Raw genomic sequence first — 27696 nt, 5'->3', positions numbered from 1 at the left:
AACATTTTGGATACTCTGTTTGTGGAGTCAAAAATTAGGTTTAAGTCTGCTTGTATCTGCATTATATCTCTTATATGATAGAATGAAGATACCTAACTCATCTTTCTCTTTTTTCGTCCCACTAGTTAACGGTCTAATGATGCTTGGATTAGCAGGTGAGCTTTACTTCTAAAATCCAGACTTACAAATTTCTGTCTTGTTAATGCTAGCCATTTGAGAAGCGCTTTCAGTCTGTCTCATTTAAAAACTATCCAACTTTCCTGCTGTTTTTTTTTTTCAGAATTGATTTTTTCCACTGTGTGAACATAGAGTGTTTTAGTATTTTGTAAATGTCAATTGCAATAGAAACAGTAAAATTGTAGAGCTGTGCATAATTTTGAACTCCCTTTATTTAGATTTAGATAGTAACATGATGACACACTAGTTTCTATCAGATGTCTCTATCAGAGTTTCTTTTACAACACTGTAAAATACTGAAGTTCTAAAAAGAAACAACAAAATAAACCAAGGCCACAGAAAATCCATTTTAAGCACCTCACTGGGAAACAGCTGGAACAAATTTTCAGTGCAAATTACATAACGGAGAAGAACTTTGTATTCTGTTGCACTATAAATCAAGTGATAGTTGGCAGTTTAGATTACCCTGCCTGAGAAGTCCAATTTGCCTAACTTTTGTCTAAACATCAGTGTGAAATTTAAACTGACAGATCTACAACTTGTATATCTGGTTTTGGATTCTGCCCAGCTTTAATATTCATCTACACATCTAGTTTTGGAAAAGTATATCTTGTAACTGCTGCAAAATTACACTGCCCTTATTTAATAATTTTCACCATTTTTGTCAATGGTGATTAATTCTAGTTCTGATTTATTTTCATTTTTTCCCCTGACCTTGGCAAGGGTTTAGCGTCACCCATCAGAGCACTGCCTTTGAGTATAATGGTCAGATGTAAGGGGTTTATTCAGTTGGTCTCAATTAGTTGCACACACAGAGAAGTTTGTGGCCAGTATGAGATAATGGGGCTAGATGTAGCATGGACTATACAGTTATGGGCCTACTGCTGTTTGAAAGCATGTTTTCATGCTTCCAATAGATGCGATAGCTGTCTCACTTGATATATGGCATTAGTGAGTTGGTGACGGCCCTAGCTGAAGTCATTGGCCTGAACAGATGGAAGTCAGAAGGTGACAAATCCAGAATATACAAAGAGTGTGGTGGGACAAACCAGCCAAGACTGACGATGTGCTCCACAGTCTTCAAACTGTAGAAAGGTTATCTTCTTCACTGGCCTGATGCTGGTACTGCAAATCTCTAGCTTAGTCAGCACTGTGATGCAGCAGCCAGAGCTCACCTGGTTTGTCCGGGTTCCAGGATATGCAGAAGGATCATCCCCTTCCTATGCCACATGACAGCACACATCATTTTACCACCTGGGAGCTGTGTCTTGAACTTTTTGTTTGATAGGGAGTTCACATTGTCACTCCATGTACTGCTGTTTTGACTCTGGCTTGTAGTGGCTTATCTTTCATTGTGCTGTCGTCACTGTGGAAGCGTAGCACTCACCACCTCACTGTGCTGGTATTACTGTTTGGTCAGCATAAATGTTCAGCAAGTGTCAAAGAATGTCAGTGGGTGCAATTTTTTCTGCATGGAGGAATTCTATTCCACTCCTTTGCTTCAGACATCAGCTTGTCACACTGCTGCTCTGCTTCTGTCTGTTACGTGGCAACAAAATGTAATGGAATATTGGCCAGAAGCTCAACCTCTGCTTCCGTGACACCAATATCTGCCTCTGATGTTAGAGACCAACAGAATAAAACAGGAAACTTTCAGCATAGCCCTTGTGTTTCATTTGATGGCTATACTAACGAAAAATCTTATTAGCAACTATGAGATTCCAGTCAGAGCTAATCAGATGCTTCTTGCAAATGTTTCTAGTTCAGTGGGACGCATCTGTATAAGCTTAGAAAGTACTTTCTACACTATGAATAAACTCCAATTAGCTTTAAATTATAAATGCAGATGGGTTGCAGTAAGTTAGTAAAAGGAAAAGTTAAGATTTCAAAAGTATCTAGGCAGATTTCTCTGTATTAGATCTAATGGATAACAAGTTAGATAGTCATGTGCTGAGTGACATTTTATATAAATTTATGTAAATGCATATTTTATGTAAAATTGTTTAGAAATTTGAATGTTATGTCTACAACATTAATTGTCAAGCAGGAGGAGTTTGCAAATTATGCATTTATGGATCTTCTGTTTCAATACTTGATTTTATCTAGGTGTGCATCAACAGATTAATCTCTGCAATGAGTCTCTCATGTTAGAAAAGTTGCCTGTCTGTGGAAAGTTCTTTGAAGGGATGATGAAGAAAGTGGACTCCAGAAAATGGTGCAACCTGACAGAATTTATCATGTAAGTGTTAGTTTTGGTTTTGATACCTGTCACTGTAAAATAGTGATTGTTCTGAAAAAAAAGCACCTGACAACTTCAAATATCTTGAAAACACCAACTAAAAATGTGTGTGTTCTTTAGAACATAATAGGTTGAACATCTCTATTTTATGTCTCAAATATCACTGGCTAGGTTTGCTAACATAGGAACATACGAATTTCCTTATGATCACGAGGAAATACTTATTTACTCTGAGGGTGACAGAATGCTGAAACAAACTGCTCAGAGAGTCTGTAGAGTCTCCTCCTCCAGAGATATTCAAAACCCACCTGGACAACTTCCTGTGTAACTTACTCTATAAAAATTCTTCAGCGGGGGGGTGGGACTGGATGATCTCCAAAGGTCCTTTCCAACCTCTATGAGTCTGTGATATGGTGACATTTTGGCAATCTTGAGGAAAAAGTTCTTATTTATTTTACTTAAAATATCTTAAAATCAGTGAAAGAAGATTTTGCTTTAGCCTTTCACCTGCCTTTGTATTATCATTCAATTATGACACCAGTGAAAATTCATGATAGTACTTCATGAAAGAATAATTCCAATAAAACTTAATTCCAATAAAACTTTTTTTTTTTTTTTTTTTTTTAATTTAATTAAAAAAAAATTTTTTTTTTTTTTTTTTTTTTTTTTTTCCCCATTTCACAACACTTTTGTTTAGTGCTAGATGTCTTTTTCACCATATGGAAGGATTTACTATTGTGCCTAATGAATATAAAGCATTTGTGTTCCAGATAAATTGCAATCTTTCTGTATTTGTTTTGAAGTTGCAAAGTGCAAAGCTATAGCTCTTAAGTCTCCTCAGTATGGTCACGTGCACACGTTGCACCAAGCAATTTTATAAATGTGCATAATAGAGCACACTAATGAATACTAACCAGAGTATTAACAAGTATTAATCAACAATGGTATTGCTTTTACCTCAGACTGTTTTTTATATTATAATCTGTAAAAAATATATATAATAGAACATAATAATAATAAGTAATAATAAGATCAACTCAGAAGGAAAAAAAATGGATTTTCTTGCTTTAAGCTACATGTAGTATTAGTTATGTGGTAATCTGCTGATGGCATGAGAAATATGAATTATTAGTACCTGTTTTTTGTTCTGTATTTAAGATCTTCGTTCAGCAACAGAACTTTATTATATAATGATACTTTAAAAAAAGGACTAAGCACAGTTAATTGATGAGGCTCTGGCATTTCTGTTTACCCTTGTTGGAAAGTAGTACTTGTACAAGAAATGTGGGGTTCATAGAATCATGGGATGGTCAGGGTTGGAAGGCATCTTTAAGGTCATCTAGTTCCAGCCCCCCGCTACAGGCGGGGATATCTCACTGGACCAGATCACTAACAGCCGCATCAAACTTGGCCTTGAGTGCTTTCAGGGCATCCACAGCCACACTGGCAACATGTTCCAGTGTCTCACCACCCTGACGGTAAGAATTTCTTCCTGATATCTAGTCAAAATCTACTCTCTTATAGTTTATAGCCATTTCCCATTGTCCTGTCACTACATGTCCTTATCTAAAGTCTGTCCCCAGCTTTCCCGCAGGCCATTTTCTGGTACTGGAAGGCTGCTATGAGGTCCCACCGGAGCCTTCTGTTCCCCAGGCTGAAGAGGTCCAAATCTCTCATTCTGTCCCTGTGGATGAGGTGCTCAAGCCCTCAGGAGCCCTTAGGAGAAACCCTCCTAAAATATACAGTATCATTAATATGTAAATATAAAAACATTTTAATTGAAAATATTTTTCTTAAAATATTTTTTTAGAAAAAAGAGAGAGGAACAAAAAACATTAATCTAGTGAGAAATTTCATCTTGTTTTTGTGAAACTAACACATCGGTCTGGTTTGACAGCAATAGCTGCAATTCTTAGTGAGCTCTCAAGGTGCTCATTAGAGAATTTTGATGACATTTTACTCTTCTTATACTTTATCCTTGACAGTGGTATAAAATATACATACTGCCAAAAAATGATGACATGAGTAAGGTGTGACTGTGAAGAGAGGATATTTTTCTCTGTAAAGACAGGGATTATGGAAGTCCAGATTTTTTATTTGAATTGCAACTCTATATTCCATTTGCAAATTTGCAGGTCATGTATTTATATCAGGTGAAAATGGTCTTGAAAGTGTAAATTGATAATTTTTTTAAGGCAGTCTTGAAACTCCAAGTTGTGGGGTGCACTTTATATGCCCAATGGACAAGATGTCATCCAGAGAGACCTAGACAGGCTCGAGCAGTGAGCCCAAGAGAACCTGAGATTCAACAGATCTGAGTGCAAGGTCTTGCACCTGGGTTGAGGCAACCTCCACAACCGACACAAGCTGGAGGATGAAATGATTGAGCACAGCCCTGCCGAAAAGGACTTGGGAGTACTGGTGGATTGCAAACTGGACATGAGCCAGTAAGGTGACCTTGCAGCCCAGAAAGCCAACCGCACCCTGAGCTTCATCATAAAAAGCATGGCCAGCAGGTCAAGGAAGGTGATCCTGCCCCTCTATTCTGCACTGCTGAGACCTCACCTGAAGTTCTGCGTACAGATGTGGAGTCCTTAGAATAGGAGAAATATGGATCTTTTGGAGCACATCCAGATGAGGGATGTGCACAAAAATGATCCCAGGGATGGAACACCTCTCCTTTGAGGACAGGTTGAGAAAGCTGGGGCTGTTCAGCCTGAAGAAGAAAAGGCTCTGGGGAGATCTGATAGCAGCCTTCCAGTATCTAAAGAGGAGCTGTAAGAAAGAAGGGGACAGACTCTTTATCAAGGTCTTGGTGATAGGACAGCGGGAAATGGTTTCAAACTTAGCAGAGATTTAGTTTGGGTATAAGGAATTCTTTTACAGTGAGGGTGGTGAGGTGCAGGAACAGGTTGCCCAGAGATGTGGTGGAAGCCCTGTCCCTGGAGACATTCAAGGTCAGTTGGGCCAGGCTCCGAGCATCCTGCTCCAGCAGTGGATGTCCCTGTTCTTTGCCGGGGAGTTGGACCAGATAGACTGTCAAAAGTCCCTTCCAACACTAAGAATTCTATGATTCTACTTTCAAGTTCTTCTATGAAATCAGAAATCACGGCTGCATATTCTTCGCTGTTCAGCGCCTTGTCTTCAGCCAATATATCAAAATGTACACGATTATTTGCCACCACTTGAGTCAACACTGCACAGTACTGCCCTCATGCTCGGGTTTCTGTTAACACAGTGTTAATAATGCACCAATCTGGCTGTTGCTGAGAGATGGATTTGTGCCCTGGGCTGCTCCGTGGGGAAGAACTGCCACCTTTAAATCCAGGGAAGGAGGTCGGCCACATTGCAAGTCGTGCTGGACTGATTGTGGCCTGAGGGCCATGGGTTGGACACGCCTGACGTAGGCCATTTTCCATGAAGGCTTTTTTATTTGCATTCCCACTAGAATACCATTATTTACCTTTATTTGTTTTTGGAGTTAACTGTTTAGTTAGCAATGAGGAATCCTGTTCTAGGTCTGTGGCTTAAATATCATGTTGTTTTTCCTGCTTTTGAATTGGAGGGTTAGGATTTTTCAGTGTGTTTAGTGTTTTGGCTAGAAGAAGAACTCTGTTCCTACGGAACACAACATTTAATTAGACCGAAGTTTAGCAGAACATTACTGTGGCTTAATAGTGACCACTCTCACATTACTTTACTAGTAAAGCAGCTAATGGCCACACTTATCCAGATATGAAGAAGATGACTTGATTCAGGGCTCCTGGCAAGCTGTAAAATCCTGCTGCTCATACAGGTTTCTGTCTTCCAAGCTGCAACCATGCATCATTCTATAACTTAAAACTGACAGCATGGTATGTTTTTCTAAAAGCAAAACTTCTTCTGCATTGTGGAGATAAAAATAAAAAAACAAATAAACAAACAGACAAGCAGAAAAAAAAGAAAACACCCAATAGCACTTGAGAGTAGAAAACAGTACCAATTAGTAACGCCCACCTCAACAGTACTTTGTATAACATTAGGATGGACAGGCTTGTGAGACAGACCTTGTAAGAAGTCTGACATGTTTTGAAAATACCAATAAACCCTCCTATCCATGAGCAAAATGTGCTTTGATGTACAAAACCTGCTTTTTGTTTGTCAAGAACCATGTTCAGTTTTTTCAGTACATAGAGAGGTGGCCAGTGGTCACAGATGGATTGGTGGAGACAAGACTCTATAGGTGACTGCAAGCCTGGTGCCAAAAAAATTGTATTTAAATCTGAAATTTGTGTCCTGAGTTTACTCCGAAAGATGAGCTTCCTTAGGACACGAAAATACTATTGGCCTCTTAAGAACATTCCCAATTCCATTTAACAAACACTTGAGATTTCTTCTTTTTTGTTTTTTGTGACTGAGATGGACTTAAATATCTGGCCTATAGATAAATGGAATTATTTATTTTCTGACTCATTCTTACCTGCTATCAACGGTCTTTTATTTGATCATCATTTTAATGAGAAATTGCAGAAGGGAGAAACAGTAAGCATGAAAATCAAGTTTAAAGTAGTTGCAAAAGCATTATGAATCCTCAAATCTGTCTTAACTCCTCACCTTTATGACTTATTTAAGCATATCTCAAAAAGTATGATTTCAAGTTGACAGGATAAGTAAGTTCATGTGACATAAATTTCATATAATGAGCTCTGCTGGAACTGTGTAAAAATTAAAATTGGCAGAATCACCTGTAGAATCTAAGCAGGGTTTTGATCTCTGGATAAAAATTACAAGCTTGATACATTTTGAGGGAAATGAAGATCAAAGCAAGATAGAGTCTCACATCTGTCTTTTGTCTGATTTCTGGCACTGTGGTACTTGCTATGAAGTGTTCCTGAAGCTTCCTTTGTTGATAACCCGTGATGAGGGCTCTGCTGAAGCTTTTCAGGGAGGGTTCATAAGGCCTGTGTTCTGAGATCTGCATTCATGGAAACGGAGTGAGAGAGGAGGGGCGCATCTATGCAGGATTAGCTTGTAATTAAGTTCCCTTTAACCTGGGAACTGCTGTGCAGTCTTCAGCAAAATAAATGCAATTGGAATTTACATCCAAGAGCTGTCTAGGAACAAAGCCTGTTGCATGTACTCAGAGTTGGGGTACGGGTTATCTTGTATACCGGCTAAATATTTTGAGTTAATGACGGCAGTTAATGTATCACTCATTTGCAAATGAGCAGCTTCAGGTCTCAGTAACTGACAAATCTCCTTCAGGCCACTACACTTTTGTGTATGTCCTGAGATAACTGACCAGGTGTAACTTCATACTTTGCATTCTGTCCATGAGTTTGCCATGGACAACATTCTCCCTTCCTGGGTCCTTCAGTCGGGCAGAGAGGAAGAAGTAGAAAGAAGTTCAGCGTATACTTACTTTCTTACCGATCCTAGTGGACTTCGTGTTCTGTAGTCTGAGTAATCCCTGAAGGCTGAGCTTTTCTAGAGCTCTGTTTTCTCTGAAAAACATGCCAGTTTATGGCAACTGCCTGGTTTCCTAACTAAATAAGTCATACATAAGCATAGTCAGTGTGTGCACGTGAGTGTCAGTGTGCCAGTACCTCTTACTAGCAGTTGAACCCCTTAGCTGACTTAAACAACATTTGGAAGAGAAAAGTGATAAGCTTAAGACATAAGGTTCATACAGTTTTCACCAAAAACATGTAAAATATACTGTTTTTACTGAGGGAAAGGTTGTGAGAGAAGCTTAATTAATGGGGATTTCACAAAGAGAGAGTTATTTTCAGTACTGCAGTTACTGTTAACAGAGAGTAACAAGTTCAGTTTTCATTAAGCAGACTCCAGAAATCTTGATCCTTTGAGGCTTCATGTTCTCCTTGTACACCTTTTAAAAGTGTTAGTAAATAAGTAATAGTAAATAACAGTGTCCTCATGAGTGTTGTCTCTTGTATCAGTATCATCAAACAGCTTGAGGTAGGCTGAATGTCATGCTATCTGGGGTTACTTCTGAGAGTGCTCTGCAATTATTGTCTGTGCTTTGCTGCAGCTCTGAAGTCTTTAATGCTTGCTCTTCTGCAGTCTTAACTACTTCCATATATTTTGTGCATGTAGAAAACCTATCCTGATGTTGAAATCTTAGAATGGGCTTCAAAATTGAGTAAAAGATGAAGATTCTATATTCCTCATTTTCTTCCTCCTTATGGAAGTAGACATGAATTTGTCTGAGAGAATAGAGTCCTTAGTCTCTCAAACATGCATTCTGCATGGTTTGTGTTCTTGCACCTGGGAGAAATGCTTGTGTTCAATAATCCAGGCTCAGGCAGAATTTGTGATGAATCACAATTTATTTTACACTTCTGTAAAAGTGGATGTCCTGGTTGTAGGCACCAGCACGCTGGAAAGATACAGCAGTTTGTATTCCCTACGGCCTGACTGCAAGTGAGCCCTTTCCCCATTGGCTATGGTATTTGGGGTTCACATTCTTGTTGGTACATCTATCATGTGCTCATCCCCCCTAGGAGCTTTCCCCTTGGTTTCCTTTGTTCATTACATACTTTGTAATCTGGATTCAGATTTTGTTGCTTTGACCAACTGGAGTTATCTTTGCGTCATGTTTGACAAAGTCCATCCCCCTCTGTCCTGTCAAATATGCAATATGTACAAGTAGTTGATAAAGCCTGTCAATGTCTGTCTTGCCAAGGAAGGAAGATTTAAAAACAGTTGCCAAGCTAGCATCTCCTGCCATATATCCACACATTAAGTTCATTTAACCAATTCTCAGGTTTTATTTTGCAAGAACATCTTATCCTTTCTTCTTCGATCTCAATTTCCCATTTTTCTTTTTGTCATCTAATTGTTAGCACACATAATCTTTGGGCCTAAACACAAGCAGAAACTTATCTTTTATCCCTTTGGTTTCACAACACACTAGTGCTATGTAAAAACATTTCATCCCCCACATACCATGTGGGAAGTCCTTGCTTCATCCTTGTCTGTCTCAGACTGAGATTCCCTGTGAAGAGTTAACCAGTGACAGGAGCAGCCTCAGTAGAGATATAGCCTCTGTTAATTACACGGTTCCTGACTTGTGTTTGTGCACTTTTCAGATTTTTGGAGTCCTAGTGAGTTTCATGGGTTGTATCTAGACAAGACGTGTCCAATCTGTGGCCTGCAGGCTGCACAAAGCCCTAAATAACTAGTAATGTGTCCCCAAGAGGTTGTAGAATGTTTAACGCTATTAAGTGATTTTTCAGTGATATTTTTCATTAACTGATTGTGCATGGCACAAGCACGGACTGTGTAAGTGGCAATGGAACACTGTGGAGGGAAGGGCATTGCTAACTCCACCTTCTGTAACTGCCACATACAGTCAAATCAAACCCGTGTGTGTTACATTTCACATGCACTTGCGCCATTTGGCAAGTAAAACACAGTGATTAATGTAACATTTCAACCTACCTATATGTGTGCATGCCTGTGGCACCCAGCTATGGTTGGTAAAAAAAGCATACCCAAATGGGACTTAGAAAATTAATAGAAGATTATGCAATAGCCACCTGCAGCTCATGTTATATGAAATGCCACTGCATCGTACTGTCATTGGAAAATCTGGGAACAAAACTCTCAAACTCCAGTATTGTGTTAGAGAGCAGGCATTGTTTTTAATGCACGATTTGTACTGGGTGACTTGGCAAATCAAGTGTGCTTTCTTGGAGTTTGGATGCTACATTATTCAGTTAAAACACACATATGCAATATATTTCCTGGAAATAACATATATATTCATTCTTTTTCCAAGGACTAATTAATATATGCTAATGTCCTCTGAGCATGCGCTGTACAGTTCTTTAAGACCCAGTACTTCATCCCCTTTATTCCATCTTGAGCTTCTTCACTATGACCTTTGGCTGATTTTCAGTGTTTTTTCCCTAATTTGGTGAATTTTCATTGATTGTTACGCCATAATGAGCGAGTTCTTATCTTGGTACGTTATAACTCAAAACAATCTATATGAAAACCAGGAAGTATCCTTGAACCTGGTGGATACAAAGATCCCAGTACATAACACATAGATAAGAACTGGATATTGTGGCTTCAGTGAAGCAAGGACTTGTTCATACAAATAAGTCTCTTAGGCCTTCACATACCAAGCAAAGCTAAACTGGAAAATCTTGTTGAAATAGCACACATCAATTCCTTTTGCTAAACTAATGTCTTGGTCCTTAAGCTAGTATGTATTGATCCCCATTGCTAAACCAGCTTACATCAATTCCCTCCTTTTCTTTTGAGGATTATGATGTTTATATCTTAATCCTCACCAGCTTTGGCTCTTCACATTTAGGGATACATCCCCAACACTGAATCATACAACAAGCAAGAATGCATATAGTTACTACATATGAATACCTTATTTAACTTATCCAACCCAGAAACCAGGAAATCATTTTGGTCAAAAGGTTGGTTAAGCTCTAACTTGCCTCACCTTGCGTTATCCTGTGCAATACTTTGTATGAGGTCTTGCCAGGACACATTCTGGGATTCTTAGGATCACTATATCACAGGATTGCTTCCATAATTGAAAAATAGAGCCTCTTGTAGGACTGAAGAAATAGCCATGTGGGCCAGAGACTTTTGGATGAATATTTTCGTGGCCTTAGCAAAGATACACTGATTACTAGAGAACCACAGTTGTCCATATCCATCATGTCACGGCCACTGTGGATGGCTTTAAATCAATTGAACGTGTCTGAAGAGGCTCTGCCTGATGAAAATCAACTTCTACATGACTGAGTTGAAAAATTTGAAAGACGGGTCACAGTATTGATGGGAAACAAACTGAATCATGTTATTCCCCTACAAAAGGTCTAAAATATCTTTTCAGAATGTACCAAGGACCCTGAACAAGGAAATGCGCATAGAATAGGCTCTATAAATGAGGGAACTAAAAAGTTGGATCTTGAGACTCTGTGAGCTGGATCCCTTTGAGATTCATCCTGTCATGATGCAAAAAAAACCAAAAAAACCCACAAAACCAACCAAAAAAGATGCAAGATAGATCAGTAGAAGTGTCCCTTGACCAGTGTCCCCCCACCCGGATTGCACTGCATGCAGTGGCACACCCACACGCAGCAGCCAAACTAGCGGACCTGGTGCAGAGGTTTAGACAAAAGCTGAGAGAAGGCATAGCAGCATGGCTGCTCCGGTCGAGGGACATGGGGGCCGAGTGCATGGCAGTAAATGGACCAGAAATTTCAAAACTGGCATCCATTGCTCACCCTGCCCTCAGGAAAAGTCTATACGCAACAGTCCCACATAATGAAGAAAATCGTTCATTAATTCAATGGCTAATTGGCTGCATGCTGAGTAAAGTGCCCAAATAAAAATGATGTATCTTTAGGCACAGGTTTATCTATGGAAGACTTACAAAACTGTATTACAGAATTAGGTTTGAAAGAGGCAGTCTATGAGGATGCCTTTGAAAGTCTGGATCTGATGACATTTTCATCAGGAATGAGAGATCTCATCCTGCAACAAAGCCCATATCCCAGTATGGTACTTTGGTACCCATAGTAAACCCCCCAGTGGCCTTGGAGGCTGTAATACAACAGGCTGCCCAATTAACTGGGGATCTGTGGGAGACAGGGTGCCTACAGGGTCCAAATTGCGGTGGAGAGGTTGGAGGTCTGTCTGCAACCATGACTTTGGAGACTGGCCCCTGAAAGATTCCAATCTGGACCCATTAGGTTCTCAAGAAAGCAAATGTTTAATGACCTGATTAGAGCAAGAGTTCAATTTAAAAGGATTGACAGATTGCCTGATCAGGTCCGACTATAATATGGAGGCTATTACCTGACAAATAAAGATTTCAATCCTCCCCTAAAGGGAAAGCAGTTAGAATCATAGGACGGATTCCATGAGAAATACGGAATCTAGAGGATTTCATAGTCCCATCAAAAAAGCTTAAACCTCATCAGGCAGCCTGGGTAGGCGTGGCCGAGCCAGCAGTGGAAAAGTATTTGGGTATTGCAGAGCTAATGAAGTGATGGGAAAAGAAATCCCTTTGGACTAGGATCTGCAGAGGGGACCAGAGGGCCTATGTTAAATTAATGATTCATTGGTACCAAAATAATATTCAGCGGCTTATGGCACTAGTGGATACCAGAGCAAAAATACTGATTGCGTATGGCAACCCAAATCAATTTTCAGGCACGAAGAAAATGATAGGTGGATTCGGGGGACATGTAACCCAAACACTGTTGAAGCTGGGGTTGGACGTCTCCCACCCTGGCAGTATGGGGTGTCTATCATCCCAATTCCACAGTATACATTGGGAATAGACATTTTGTGCGGTATGACTCCACACCAGTGTGGAAGAGTTCAGACTAAGCGAAAGATGGATTAGCATCCAGGTGGTGCAGGCAATTTTAAGAGGCCACACAAAACCTGACCTCATTCGTTTGCTGCAACCACACCAGATCACAAATACAAAACAGTATTGACACCTGGGTGGGCAAAAAGAAACCACCAAGACTGTGCAGGAGCTGGAGAGAGCAAGGATTACAAGATCATAGCCCATGAAACTCCCCCATTTGGCCAGTCAGGAAGTTGGATGGTATGTGGCAAATGGTGGTGGGCTACAGAGAACTGCATAAAGTCACACCACCAATCCATGCAGACATACCCAATGTCGCCTCGCTCATGGATACGTTAAGTAGAGAAAAAGAAACTTATCACTGCATTCTGTACCTAGCAAATGCATTTTTCAGCATTCCAATTGCTTATGAATCCCAAGACAAGCTCGCATTCACACGGGAGGGCAGGCAGTGGACTTCTCAAGTCAGCATCAGGGTACATGCATCCTTTTTCCATAATCTGGTGGCATGTGACTTGGAAAATTGGAACAAACTGTCTACTGCCAAATGTACCACTGTATTAACTATCTGACTTAGCAGAGTCATTGGAGAAGGCAGTAACTTCACTAACTGCCTACTTACAGGAGAAAGGGTGGGCTATAAGCCCACAGAAAGCACTAGGACTGGGGCTACGGGTTAAATTCTGAGGTGTTGTCTGTTTGAGTAAGACCAAGGTCTTACCCTGCATGATCATAGATAAGGTCCAGGCATTCCTGGTTCTCACAACACTGAAGCAGTTGAAGGAGCTTTTGAGTATATTAGGATACTGGTAATCCTTTTTTCCTCAGCGCAACTGCTGAAACCTCTATATTGACTAATAAAAAGAAGGCCAAGTATGGGATTGGGGTAGAACAGAACAAGAAGCCTTCCAACAGGCAAAAATAGTTGTTAAACAGTCGCAAGCACTGGGTGTATTTGATCCAAGCCTTCAGCTGAATTAGATGTGCATGTGACTCAAGAAGGATTTGGCTGGGGGTGGTAGCAGAGCCAGAGTTCCATTTGAACTGTGGGTGCCCCACCCCTGGAGGCATTCAAGGCCAGGGTGGATGTGACTCTGGGCAGCCTGTTTTCTTGGTTGGCAGTACTGGAAGGCCACCATGAGGTCTCCCCGGAGCCTCCTCTTCTCCACACTAAACAAGCCCAGTTCCCTCAACCTTTCCTCATAGGAGAGGTGCTCCAGCCCTCTGAGCATCTTAGTGCCCTCCACTGGACTCATTCCAAGAGCTCTGTGCCTGTCTTGTTCTGGGGTCTCCAGGCCTGGATGCAGTACTGCAGATGGGGCCTCACAAGAGCCGAGCAGAGGGGGACGATCACCTCCCTCTTCCACACTTGCAGTCACTCAAGGCTAATCCTTACAGACATCATTTACATTTCTGAAGTAAGGTTCTTAAGCTGGGTAAAATGGTAAAAAGATTTTATAATGTATGAAGTGAAGTCAAGTTGTTTATGGAATAAAAAAAAAAAAATTGACCAGAACTTGAGGATAAAAATTGGCTCACAGGTTTAGCATTTTTTTTCTTCTGGATTTGGCCACTTATTTAAATGAGTTAAACCACCATCTTCAGAGTGAAAATCAACTTACCTGTACAATGTTTCAAACAATAACAGCATTCAAAATGAAACTTAAATTATGGCAAGTTCAAGTTATGGTGAATAATTTTGTGCATTTTGATGTGTTGGCTAAACACAGACCTGTGAACAGCAAAAAACAAGCCTTAAGATTTCTAAAAAAATCATTTTTTTAGTATTTTTGAGACTCCATTTTCAGTTGGTACAAATAAACTACCTGTGAAATGTGCGGAGTTGCAGTTGGATTCATCTGAAAAAAGAAGATTGATCTTATCTCTTTACTAGACTTCTGTAGGACCAGTCTTACCAGAGGAAGATATCCCTTGCTTCACTGTCATTTGGCAGTATGTCCATGTAGGAACAACTGTTGTTAAGGATGAAGCACAGGAAGAACAACATTTCATCAAAAATCTCTAATGGACACCTTGAGAATTTAAGAAGTGCAACCACTGCCATCAAACCATCCTCACATATTAATTTCACAAAACCAAGGTAAAACATCCCATTAGTTCTGTTTTCTACCTTTGGTAGATATCACTATTCTCATGTAAACTGAGAATTCTCTCCTCGTCTGATTTCAAGATGAAAGGCTTTTTTTGGGGGAGTAGATCTGAACTACATTGCCTCACTGATTGGTGTATCTTTTGCAATTAATTACACAGGCGACACATTTCACAGCTGTGTTTTAGGCACAGAGGGGTAATCACATACTTCCTCTGGCAAATTATCAGAGAGAAAGGGACAAGGTTGTGTGTTAGAGATCTTCATACAAGACAGCTGTTGGGCTCACACTGCATTCAGTGTAATGCTGATTTCCCTTTCTGGCTTTGGACAACTTTCTAGTTGTATAATTATTTCCATAATTTATGTGAAGTGGAGCCTGCAGTGGCAGTACTTTACAAGGCTATAGTAACTTGAAGAAGAGTAGATGTTTAGGCAGAAAAAAGCAAGGTTTTCACCTCCTCTTGCTAGAAGCATATTTGTCTGTAGTCATTAATGATTAACAGCTATGATCTGGTTGGTGGAGAGATTATATTTTGTTGATCACATCCATAGGGATCTGATGATGTCCATCTTGCTATTTTATTCCTAAGAACTGTATTTCCTGTGCAGGTCCCTTGACCTTACTTGTTTTATGGCTAAGCTGGTCTTCAGAAGAATTTTGATTATTTTCTTCCCTTTCTCAAAAACTTCCTCTGCTGTGTTGCCTCACAGGTTGATATCATCAAGGAATTCCAGGTGTTCCTGCAGTTCTCTATTCTGGTACAGTCTGGATCAGCCCGTGGCAAACTGTAGGCCTAGGTTTCAACCCTGGGAAGCAGATGATTCCAGGTGTACTGGATGCTCCTCCAAATGAAAGCCAGCTGTGGTCTGCACTCAGATAACAAAGGGATGGGAAGAAAAAAAAAGGCATCAGTGTAGCGTACCATTTAGCTGCCTTTGATTCCAGTTCAGATGGAAAGATGAGCGTGACTGGCACTCAGTGGCACAATTCAGTGATGTGACTTCATTCAGGCCATGGTGGCCCATTGTTAGCCTCCACTCTCAGATAATATCTTTCACACTGGCCATATGGGACTACTAAAGGATGAATGAGTCCTGCAGATTATTTCTTGGTTCTCCATTTGCATAACAAGTTTATGGATGGGAATCAAGGAATCTGAGTTTGTGAGATATTGCCACTGGTGTGCATTGTTCTGGTAGTGATCAGCACCTGCTGTTCTTCTAGCAACTCTCCAACAGGAGGATCCTCTGAGAGACCGAGCAAAGCAGTCAGCTGCTTCGTGTCTTATGTCCCCAAGGCAATGTTACCAAAAGCCCTCCAGTTTCATTTTGGGTCCCTGAAATACTCTCTGCTGAAGTAGTCTATGCCAAGGATGCAGGGACCCTCTGTGCCAGTCACAATGATTTTGCCCTTCATTCCCAGTTAAACTCACTTCAGCTCCCAATACCTTTAGTTCTTGGGATCCCACTGACACTCCAGAATGACAGATGGATTTTCCACTTCATAGACTGATGAATTTAAAGCACGCTGTGCACCAGTGTCCACTAGAGCTGTATACTTCTGTGGTTCTGATGTGCCAGGCTATTAAATCCACACAGTTCAATAAACTTTGTTATCCTTGTCTTCCATGTGGCTGGAGGCAGTGACCCTCTCATCTGCACCCACTGAGTTCAGGTTATTAGCTCCACTATCCCAGCATCGAGATAACAATGTGTTGACCTGGATGATGACTCAAGTCTTTGCATATATCTCACAGGTCACCCATGGTTAGGGGTCAGACAGCTGTTGCCTCTGTGAGTTCTTCCTTTTCCTCCTCACGTTCTTGTTATGGCCCTCTTTCATCTGCTTCATCTTCATTTCCTTCTTATATCTTAGCAGGAGTAGTTTCTTCCCTTACTCAACAATCTGACTTTTGCAACCATTTTTCCCTGTTGTGTCTAGGGGTGAATGACACTGGCTGGTTTGTTCTCTGGCTGAACTGCAAGGCCTTGTCACAAGGGTGGGAGTGGCCACAAGGTCTGTCACATTAAAATCTGTTTTAAAAATTATTCTGTTTTCTTTCAAATTTCAGTGAATAACAAATGGACCTTCTTATCTCCCTGGCTGTTATCCGTTTTCTGTCAAATGTCAGTGTTACTGCAGTATCTGCTAGTGTTGGACCAGAGCAGAGAGCAGGCATTAGACTTTATTCAGTAGTGATGTACCAAGTCCTCAGTCCTATTTGCAATATTGCATGTTAAGCTCATTCTGAACTGAGATAACAGGGTTGCTACTGCAAATTTGAGGAAGTTTTTTACTGAGAAACTTGTTAAGCAACTTTGCTGTGTCTGGGGATCTTAGGCAGAAATGAGCTGTGGTTGTAAGTGTGGTCTCTATCAGCTGCTCTAGCACTGAAGTTTTAATTCTATTTTTAAAATCAAGCAGTGGTTTAAAAGCAGTGAGCCACAAATGTCCTTATCTTTACAGTGAAGAAATGTCCAATCGTAAGACTGAAGTGCAGTGTCCAATGTGCATGTTAATTAATTCAGCAGAGTAGTATATGTTGTGTCAAACTTGCAAAAAGATTTGCCTCAACTTGGCAAATTCTAATTCAATCCATGTTCACTACAGTGATCACTGCCATTAATATTTACAAAAGTCAAGGAGCATTTTTCCTAGAAGATGTGGTGGAATATTGTTTAGTTTTCTATGATCCCTGAAGGTCAACTATAAATTCATGAATGCATTCATACAGAAAAACTCATTGCCAGCAGTATTTTATTGTGATGGACATCAAAATAATAGACTTTTTGTTCCTTCTGAACATATATTTTTCCTCCAAAAGCTAGATAGTAGTTCAGCCTTCTTCATTTTGGGTCTCATCCTTGAAGAACTAACGTGCCCTGCCATAACTTGTTCACGTAACAGCACAGGAAATAAAGGTTTAGACAAATTATATTGAGACTCTAGTTCAGGCATGTACAACCTGCTGCCCGCGGGCTGCATGCAACCCAAAGCAACATGCAATACAGCCCATCCCTGTGACTTGAAGATGGCAGCTCTTCCTGTGGATTGGCCCTGGGCACATGCTCATTACTCAGCAAGAACCAAATTGTCAGTATACTATTAACAGTGTCAGCTGAAACCAGGGCATGGCGAAGGCAGATGTGGCAAATAATTGTATGTGTTTTGATACATTCACTAAACACAGGGCTCTGAACAGCAAAGAATGCGCAGCAGTGCTTTCCGTTTTGATGAAGGAATTTGAAAATGGAATCAAAGAATCATAGAATCCTTAGAGTTGAAAGAGACCTGTAACAGTCACCTAGTCCAACTCCCGTGCAGTGAGCAGGGACATCCATTGCTGAGCGGGTGCTCAGAGCCCCCTCCAGACAGGCCCTGAATGTCTCAAGGGATAGGGTGCCCATCACATCTCAGCACGACCTGTTCCTGTGCCTCACCACCCACACTGTGAAAGGCTTTTTCCTTACATCCAACCTAAATTGCCACTCTTTAAGTGTGAAACCATTTCACCTTGTCCTGTCACCACAGACCCTGATAAAGAGTCTGTGGTTCAGCATGGAGAATAATAACCTTCCATTACTCCTTTATAGTCTGAGAAGTAAAGTATTGGAACTTACATTACTGTACTACTCTCCAATTACTTGTTTTGGAAATAAATAGAAAATGACATATGTATTTTCCTATCACAAAGTCTGTAATTTGTAAGCATTTATGTTGAATTACTTACAGGCAGAGGCCAGGACTTCTTTGTCATAGGATTCTTTAGTTTAAAAAATAAAAACTAGTCGTTCTAGCTAGCCTTTTCAATCTGAATTAAGGGAGTTGCTTAAAACATAAGGGAATTAAGCACAGGTAAGTTGATTTTGCATTAAGTGTTTATTAACCTCCGCCTCCCTTTAAAAAACAATAACTAAAAAAAAATTTTGCAGAACGATCAAATCCAGAAGACACATGCCATTGTAATTAGAACTCAGTTGTTCCCTTCTAAAGCAGTTGCTACGCAGTACCGCATGGAGGATTTTTTTTTGTTAAAATACGAGATACTTGCTGAAGTGCATAAGCTCTGAGATATTAAACTGACTCAATATTTGAGTGAATTGAACTTTCCTGCCAGACACATAGTTCTCAGGTGTGTTTTTTCTTATGTTATTACAATTCCATAGGAAAAGTAGCTAATTTCTTTGTTTTGATTGAAGGGATAAAGGGAAAGTTATGAGGAATTCAAACGTAGTATAACATTTATATTGTATTTTGATCCAGCCTTTCAATACAATATAACTCCCTATAATTTTTTATATGACCTTCTAGTACAGTTTAACCAGACTTTTCTGGCTGGGTTTGGACTTCAAATGCAAAATTGGCAGGAAATATTTTGGTTATACCTTCCAACATTACATAAAAAGCTAACATCTCTTGAAGGCGTAGTGAGCTTTCTGTAGGACCTTATAATTTGTACTCCACACAAGCAGATAGGTATACTGAAGTGGCAGCAAAGAGCTGAAGTAACATTAGTGGGACAGCTTGCTCACCAGAGTATGGCACAGAGCAGGGCTGGAGCAGAGCCTGACTCACTCTGGAGCCCAGTCTGGCGTCCGTTCTAGACAGAACACTGACCTCTGGGCAGTTCAGTGCTACCTCTGGCACCTCAGCTCTGCAGTCTGTTGATCTGGTAGACATGCCCTCAGATGTATTTTTCTTCAGGTCCCCTGGGGCTGTCTCTTCCACACTCACTAGACAGCTTTAGATTCTAATTTAGTCCCAGGACAAAGAGAATGAATGTAGTGGGGTTGCAGAGAAGAACGGCACTGTGACAACAGCAAACAGCTAGTATTCATGTTTTATTTTAAGCTTATTTCCTGTTTTTGACTGTGGCAGCTGACCTTGTCACAAAAACTTCCTTCCTCATTGCTTTGCTTAAAATATACATACATTGTTTATGTATGCATCTGTGTGACAGAGCATCAGAGATTGGACTCGTGAGATCATTCTGGTATCAACTCGAGCTCACCAAGAATGAGAACTGCAATAATGTCGCAGAAGGAGCTTCCTGCGAAGCCTTTTAACCTGGGAACGCAGCTCTAAGAATATTACACTGCAGCCTGTATTCCCAACCCATTCTCTTGTAGTATGGGCAAGCAGATATTTCTCCTGATAGACAGGCTTGAGACAGTCTTCAGACTTGACTCAGACACTGAATCTCTCTCTACTACTTCACAGGAAAGAATTGAATCTGCATTTGTCCTCTGCGGTATATAGTGAAAGAAAGAGTCAATAATCAGAAGTTTATTTCCATTGGAAGTGAGTTTCAATCACATAGAACTGAAAGATATACAAAAAAAATACAAGAGAATAATTCATCTTCCTCTATCTTCCCCCATTCGTGAACTGACCAGAAATTTTGCCATCTAAATTTCCAATCTCCTCCCCGGTAATTCATTCACTTCCTGACTTTCTTTGGCTTGTGATAACACCACAAAACCCATCTGATTACTCATTTAGGCTTATTGTTCCTTATAATTATTATTTTTCTCACATTTTTTTCAGAGAGTTTGACTTTTCTGATCCACAGCCAAATGAATTTCGGCACTGGCTGTGTTGAAATAAGGTTTTCATCATTATGAGGGACTCCCAGTCTTCAATGACTATTGAGAACATTCATAAATAGGGAAGACTTCCTTTTCTGCATTTACTGGAATTGAGAAGGTTGTCGAAGACTAAGGTTGTTAAAAGCGGACTTCCTTGTGTTTATTCTCCCATAATCTTCTTGCTGCCTAGGAGTGCAACAGAACTGAAGTTTTTACACAGTAATGCATGCTGTGTCTCAGTTCCAGTATTGCATCATCACTGTTGCCAAAGCCTCATGCCCAGTGGTGGATGAGGTGTTGATTATCCATATTTTGCTCAAAATATTTGGTTCATTTGTGTTCACATCTTTATATGATACTCAGTTGCAATCATCCCTTAAATGGGGTCTGAGAGGTGCGCCCAGGCTCAACCCCCCTTCCAGTCACACAGCCAAATTGCCTTCACCTGTGCTCGCAGGGCTGACCCTGTTCTTTTCCCCAGGTGATCAATCAGTGGTTCAGGCTCTGATTCAGCAGTTCCCATACATCACGGTTTTATGATTTTTGTTATCAGTACACCACATCGTAACACCATGTAGTGGACTGGGAGTTAAAGAGTCAGTGCTCCAGTTCTGTTGGGATTTCTGACTACCTGCTTCTGAGGAGAGAAGAAGAACCGCATGCTCCAGGGGACTTTGCAATTCTGTTTCCCATTCAGAGGGAAAGATAAAAACTTTGCAGCTCATGAGACGTCTCTTTTTCCCTTTCTGTTCATTCCAGCAGTGCATGTGCTCATCTCACTTTTGGCAGTAGAGTAAGATCTTTGGTTTTTGGACACTTTCTCTCATTTTATTTGATTTTTTAGCTTCAATTCCAATTGAATTGCATTATATTGTATCATATCGTGCTATCTTTCATGTGGATATATTTTCTAGTAAATTAGCTATCCTCCTCAGATCACTGACACTGTTTTGTTTTTAGGCTCATCTCCCTCCCTTTCCCCTTTTTCCCTTTCCCAGGGCATGGGTTCATGGGTCCCCCTGCCCCATTAGTCACAGAAGCAGGCTGAACCAGCCTGTAAACTACTGACTACACAGCACTCATTTTTTGTTTCTGTGTGCGTAACATACGTACGTGTTCAATTGAAACTTCATTTTCTTCTTTTCCTAGGTATTATAATAACTTTACCCAGTGCACAGAACGTGAAGCCAACAATGCAAGTTGCTTCTGGCCAAACCCCCTTGCAGAGAGCTTTATCACGGGAATTCATAAACAGTACTTTTCAAACTGTACTTTGGACAACATTCACTGGGAAGATCCGCCAGATGAAATTCTCGTAACTCTGATCTTGATTCCAGTCATATTGACATGTGCCATGATAATGCTGGTAGTATGGTGCAGTAAGAGAAGTGATATTCTAGTGTAAGTTGTTCCCAGTGGCTTTATTTTTAGCATTTCCTTCTTCAAGGAAAAAAAACAACAAACTAAGAAAGAAGGATGAAAAAAGAAACCACGTCAAAATTTCAGACCTGCATAAATGGAACCTGTGAGATGCTGGGACAGAGATTATGCTTCTGTGAACAAACAACTGCTTTCTTCTGTCAAAAGTCAGTGCTTCTGAGGTTGGTCATCGGTGTTCCTGGTGCAAAGACTTCACTGTTGTCGGGTATCATAACCACAGAATTCACAAGCATTTCTCAGGATTAAGGTAGTCCACAGGTAAGTGGGCCCCTTGGCTGCAAGAGAGGTAAAGTTACTTTCCCATAGGTAAAGCTAGTTGGTAAACCAAGTTTTGCAAAACTGTTTGTAAGTGTATATATACACAGTGTAGCATTATCCGTGAGTAAGGTGTTATCTCTTGAGTTTCTGTGCAGAACTCTTGTGGTTTTCATCTGTGAACCTTGTAACACAGATGTAAGGCCATTGGCAAAGAAACGGAACCTGGGTGTGTAACCAAGCGACAAGCTCTTTTGGAAGTCAGTGCAAAACAACGTTATCAAGAACTGGAAATATTGTCTCGGCAAAGAACAATTAATGTGTCCAGTGCAACATGGGAAAAAGTAATGCTGCATTATAAAATAGCTTAGGAAATGTATTTGAGCATAGCTGAAACTGTATGGCTTACAAACAAACTCTGGAAGGAATACAGATCTTACTTTACAGAAAGTCTGTGAGAGGAAAATAATTGATTGTAAGGGAAGAAACTTTCATATACCAAACTTATTTATTTTTCTCTTTTATTATTATTATAGCTGATGACTTGAATTCACTATATACTCCCTGCTCTTACTTTAATCTGTGCAAGTGACATCCTTCAAATAAATATTAAGGTGTGATGTTGATTGAGGTGCCTTTTAGAGGGTAATTTTGTACATGATTTGTTTTTTGTCCTGTGAAGAGTGTGGGAATTGAAGTATGGATATCAAAGAGGTCTGAACACAACTTGGAACAGACATAGGAGGAAAGAGAAGAAAAATCTACTCAGAAGTCTTATTCTATAAAGCTATCCCAATTAACAATTTGAATAAATGTCATATGCCCAAAATAAAACAAATTTCTTGTTTGTATTATAATTTCTTTTTCATTTCACAAAATAAATTCCAGTCAAAAGCCCTTCCATTATAAGCAAATAAAGTCTGTTACAAGTAATTGCTCATTTTATTATGCAGTGTGCAGGCAAATAGCTGGAATGTCAAAGGAATGATATTCCATATCCTAGATAGATTCTCTCTTTTAATATTCTGGTCTGCTGTTTAATGACCAGGTCTGAATCAAAGCACTCCCTATATTAAAAATGTTTATATGTAAGTACATAAATAACAAGTGTAGATACACTGTTTTGTGTTCACACCCTTTCACAATGGGTAAAAACACTGGCTTTTAAAAAAAATTACCTTACATGGTATAATTACGATTAATGTCGTAAGTTCGTAGTATTTTTCCAAATATATTCTTTCAATCTCTGGATGCTAATGGAAAATCACTCTTTGTAAAAGAAGTGTGAAATGTGTTCTAAGGATTTCTGTATTAAAATGTTTTGGTCCACAAAAACCTGTAATAAACAAAAATGATCATTCATTTGAACCAAAAGATTCATCAGATTCATCGACTCATTTTGTGTGGCTAAAATAAAATAATTTTCCAATTACTGATATTTTGCATGAAGTTTTCTTCTCATTTTACTTTAAATGTAATAGCAAAATATTTATTTGGAAACTGCATTAAAATAAATTCATGCTTTTTTTGCAAACCTATTCCTTTAACAGCTATTGCTGTGTTTCCTATGAGTTCTTGACGTCTGTTTCAAACTAAGTTCAACTGATCAACTAGTCATCTTAAAGGCATGAGCCCTCCAAAGATTGGCCTAGGAAATAGATGGAGAAGAAACTTTCAAGCTGATACATCATGCTAGTAGGTGTGCATTTTGAGTTCTTTAAAAAAAGGTCATACTTAATGGATTCTGTTCACACTTAAAATAAAATCTAGAGTGTACTTTTCAAAGAGCGTAAGAAATGTAAGATTCAAAGATTAGGGGATTTTCTTGCATGAGTGGAGGGTAGGGTGTTGTTTAATCTTTTTGTGTGTTCGTGTGTCTTCTCTGAAGTAGGATATTGCACTGTTTTTTTATATAGTTGATAGGAGGACAGATAGTTTGAAAGTGCGTGCACAAAAAGATTTCACTAATTTGGTGCATTTATCTCTTAAGTCTTCAGAAACAATTCTAGTGTTCGTAATGGAAAAAGCAGCCACAGTGCCCAGTTTTTAACTGCTCTGTGCATTAATAGGCAGCCAGAATAGTAACTGTTGGATCTTTGACATCACCTATACTTTATGTTAGTGGGATTTAGTAGTTTTTTAATACTGTGTGAATCTACCTTTTCCCAATAGACTGCTTTTCCAAGAAAATCATACCTAGGACTAAGAATCCTGCTCATTTTGTAGTTGGAATTTAATTTTCTGTTACGATTTAGTCTCAGAGGAAAATAAGCAGAGATTAAGCTAGAAAGAAAGTAACTGGTGCATTTCCTTCCTAGAATTAGTATACTGGTTGAAACCAAGTGATGCTTAGGTTGGAAGAAAATTGATGACCTTCCAAGCAGCCAGCAAAGTCAGCCAGCTTTACTTCAGTAGCATGTGGGATTTTTTTGCATTCACGAAGATATGCAAAAATGTGTAGTTCCATGGGACACCAGAGTCTGAGCAAGGAGTTTCACCAGACTGTATCAGACAGCCCTATTCTTGGAGACAAAAGACTGGGGTTTGAATCTGTGATCTTCTAAGACTAAAAGGAGATTTGAAAATAAGCTTTACTTAACCTTTATGTAGCATTCCCATTTGAATTGAGAAGACTCTCTATGTTTCAGGCTGGCCTGGAATTTCGATATGTTGATCACAGAAATCTTCTGCCTCAGGAAATGAAACTTAGAATAATCCCTCTCTTTCTCTGGTGTAGGTGGTAGTGTCTCTGCACATCTAAATGTCACCTGTGGATCCTGGTGGCAGGTATGTACCCAGTCTAATAAATTGCTTGGATTTTGAAGCTGACGTGAAGTACAAATTTTGCTAAGGAGCAGGACTCAAAGATAATGATGCAGTAAGTGATGGACATTATTTTTTGTAAGCTGTCATCACTTAAGATATGAGGGTTCCTCATTCAGAGACTGAGAGATCCTGATCTGAGTTTGCAGTGTCTTAGTTCCAATGGGAAAGCAAAAACTCTTCTTTGTTTCTCAGATGAGTTGAGAGTTGATGGCCACCTATGGAGCACCTCAAGTCATCGAGAGTGATTAATGGTCTCATTTCACTGGTACAATGACACAACACCGGGCAGAAGAAAACAGTCTGAGCGGTGATTCCACCTGCTAGATAGTCCAACAGGGGCAGGCCTTAGTGAATGCTCTAATAATAGTCCTAAGGCTGCTCTGAAGGCAGACTCTCAGACCGTGCAGGGGTGGAGAAAGAGACTGTGAAACCCTGTGAGACCTGAATGAAAGCTCAGAGATAGCAGACCCAGTGCCCTGAAGATGCTACTGACATGGGCCTCCTTGATTAGGATTCAAATTATGGGCACTGATAATTGGGTAGGACCCCAACTTGGCAATGAAATAATCTTCTGCTCCCTGCCCCTGAAAACATAGAACCCAGTACCCATATGTTACAGTTGGTGTTACAGCTGGAAAGATTATTGTGGAGAAAATGGGAAAAGAAGATTCTTTCCCTTATTTCTACACCTTCTGCTGTCAGGTTTGAGTGGATCCTGCCTTGTTACATTTTATAGCAGTGGACTGCTATAACATTGGTACGTTATTAATTTTGTTCTTCTCCCAGAACCGTAACTTAACCAGATGAATGGGAACTATTGAATATGGCCTGAACCTCTGACTGATCACCTGAGGCGAGCGCTGAGTCAGGTGAGGAAGCACAGATGAAAGCAATTCAGCTGTGACCAGAAGGGGTGGAGCCTGGCTTATGCAGAGCCTTAAACACCTCTTTTTGACCAATGCTCTGTCTCAGTGTGCTCAGCTGTCTGGAATAGGCATTAGAACTAATGGCTTTCTCTATTAGTGATAACAGTCTGTCTTAAATTTATTTACCTTGCTGGTATGGGAAACTGAAAAATACTTAGAAGAATATTTTTATCAAGAGGAGGTGTAAGAAATTACAGACCTAACGAGAGATGGACCAAACTGGAGATCATCTTCAGGGTATATTGGAATTCTGTAATTACATTTACAATTTTACATAATTTGAAACACATGCAACCACAGTAGAGTGGTTTTCAGTAATTCATAGAACACTGTAATAAAAGCTGAAAGGCTTCAAGCCTAGCAAATCTCAAAGCAAAGCATGACATTCTACTTCACATCTACTGTAAGCTTAGACTTCAGAATGGTCCCTATTGCCCAGAGGAGCAGCAGGGTGGGAGGCAAAGCACGGGATGGAGAAACTTCAGCACATGCATAGAGGAGTGGCAGGAGCCACCTTTTTTTAAGGTTTCCTCATTTATCCAAAGCACCCACCCAGGCACTTTGTTCTTGATGGCTCCAATTTGCCAAAAATCAGTGTGTGTTTGAGGCTTTGAGCTGTGTTCCTCCCTGGTGGCGAAAGCCACAAAGCACATCCATCTCTGTGAGCAAGGAGTTGCAGCACACTTCCCTCTAAGGTTTAAATCAAGACTCAGAATTTAAGATTAAATGTTCAGCCCCTGGCTAATTATGTTTTTAAGGTTCAATTTGCCTGGCAAACCTCTGAGTTGAAAAAAAACAAGGCTCAAATTATCTTTACATGATGGGGAATATGGCCAAACAAACCTATGCAAAGCCCCAGTGTGCTTTTGGGCAGCTGCCCTTCAATTTCAAGAACTTGGTTTAACCTGTGTTTACCCCCCACTCAGGTCTTTTGCTACAGAATGTGAAGAGCTACCATTTCTCTCTCTTTTTTTTTTTTTTTTAATAATGCACAAAAAATTGTAATGAACAGTTTAGTCTGAACCACAGGGAGAAACGAGAGGCTGTTCAGATGTAGTCTCTGGATTATCAAGAGCGACTGCGGCTGCAACGACTTTGAATTACCAATATAACTTTTCCCTCTTTTTTTTTTCTTAGCAGTACCTTTGTAGAACTTCTATTAACAATGAAGTTTCCTTCTTTTCCAACAGACAGTAAGATTTATGTGGTTTGGAGAAATACAACTGAACTGATGGGAGCCTCAACACCACTTGAGTCTACCACATGCAGGCTTTACCTGCATGAGCTGTAGACATCTGTCTGCCTGTCTGAATTCCTGCAATGTACCTGCTAGTTTTCCCCCTTCTGTGGATCCACCGATCAATTTATCCCCTTCATTATTAAAAAACTTCCTTCAGAAATGAAACACGAGGCTCAAGCATCTCTGAGAACCTCTGCTGCCGCTGTGTGTAAAACAGATGTGAACATAAAGGTTGTCTGCTGTGTGACATTAAGTGGATTACACCTCCCACTATGCAGAAAAGCACGAGCACAAACATTATACCCACTTGTTAAGAGTCAGATAGAATTTTTACTATGTTTTTAAACATTTCTTTTTTTAAAAAAAATATCTGTAGTCAAACACAAGGCAAAAAGCTGCCAAGAAGCATTCTCCCCCCGCTGGTGGCACCTCAGTCGTTTTTCTCTCTGCATCCCTGTAGGTATGCAAAAACATAACTAGGACTGACAACACAGGAGGTTTAAATAAAGGAATAATGAGCTGTGGGACACAAAA

At 40.0% G+C, this 27696-nt stretch overlaps 1 protein-coding gene across 6 annotated transcripts; it reads left to right on the top strand.

Annotated features, from left to right (window-relative positions):
• Window positions 1–27696, top strand: LOC122156470 (receptor activity-modifying protein 3-like). 6 transcript variants are annotated; one of them, XR_006167504.1, is made up of 7 exons: window positions 1–155; window positions 2284–2416; window positions 21625–22173; window positions 23721–23865; window positions 24908–24957; window positions 25783–25865; window positions 27113–27696. XR_006167504.1 is itself a non-coding variant. In XM_042811215.1 (3 exons), exons 1-3 carry the CDS (start codon window positions 83–85, stop codon window positions 21878–21880), a joined length of 462 nt encoding a protein of 153 aa, XP_042667149.1. In that variant the 5' UTR covers window positions 1–82; the 3' UTR covers window positions 21881–23608. The 6 variants fall into 6 exon arrangements, 1 of the variants encoding a protein (XP_042667149.1); XR_006167503.1 differs by having other exon boundaries at window positions 23721–23869; XR_006167502.1 differs by having other exon boundaries at window positions 24908–25865.

Source organism: Centrocercus urophasianus, unplaced genomic scaffold (assembly GCF_019232065.1).
Source record: "Centrocercus urophasianus isolate 14NV4802_14NV808 unplaced genomic scaffold, USGS_Curo_1.0 seq_1219, whole genome shotgun sequence".
Classification (NCBI taxonomy): domain Eukaryota; kingdom Metazoa; phylum Chordata; class Aves; order Galliformes; family Phasianidae; genus Centrocercus; species Centrocercus urophasianus.
The sequence above is the reverse complement of the archived record's forward strand: the minus strand, read 5'-3'. Positions and strand labels throughout refer to the sequence as shown.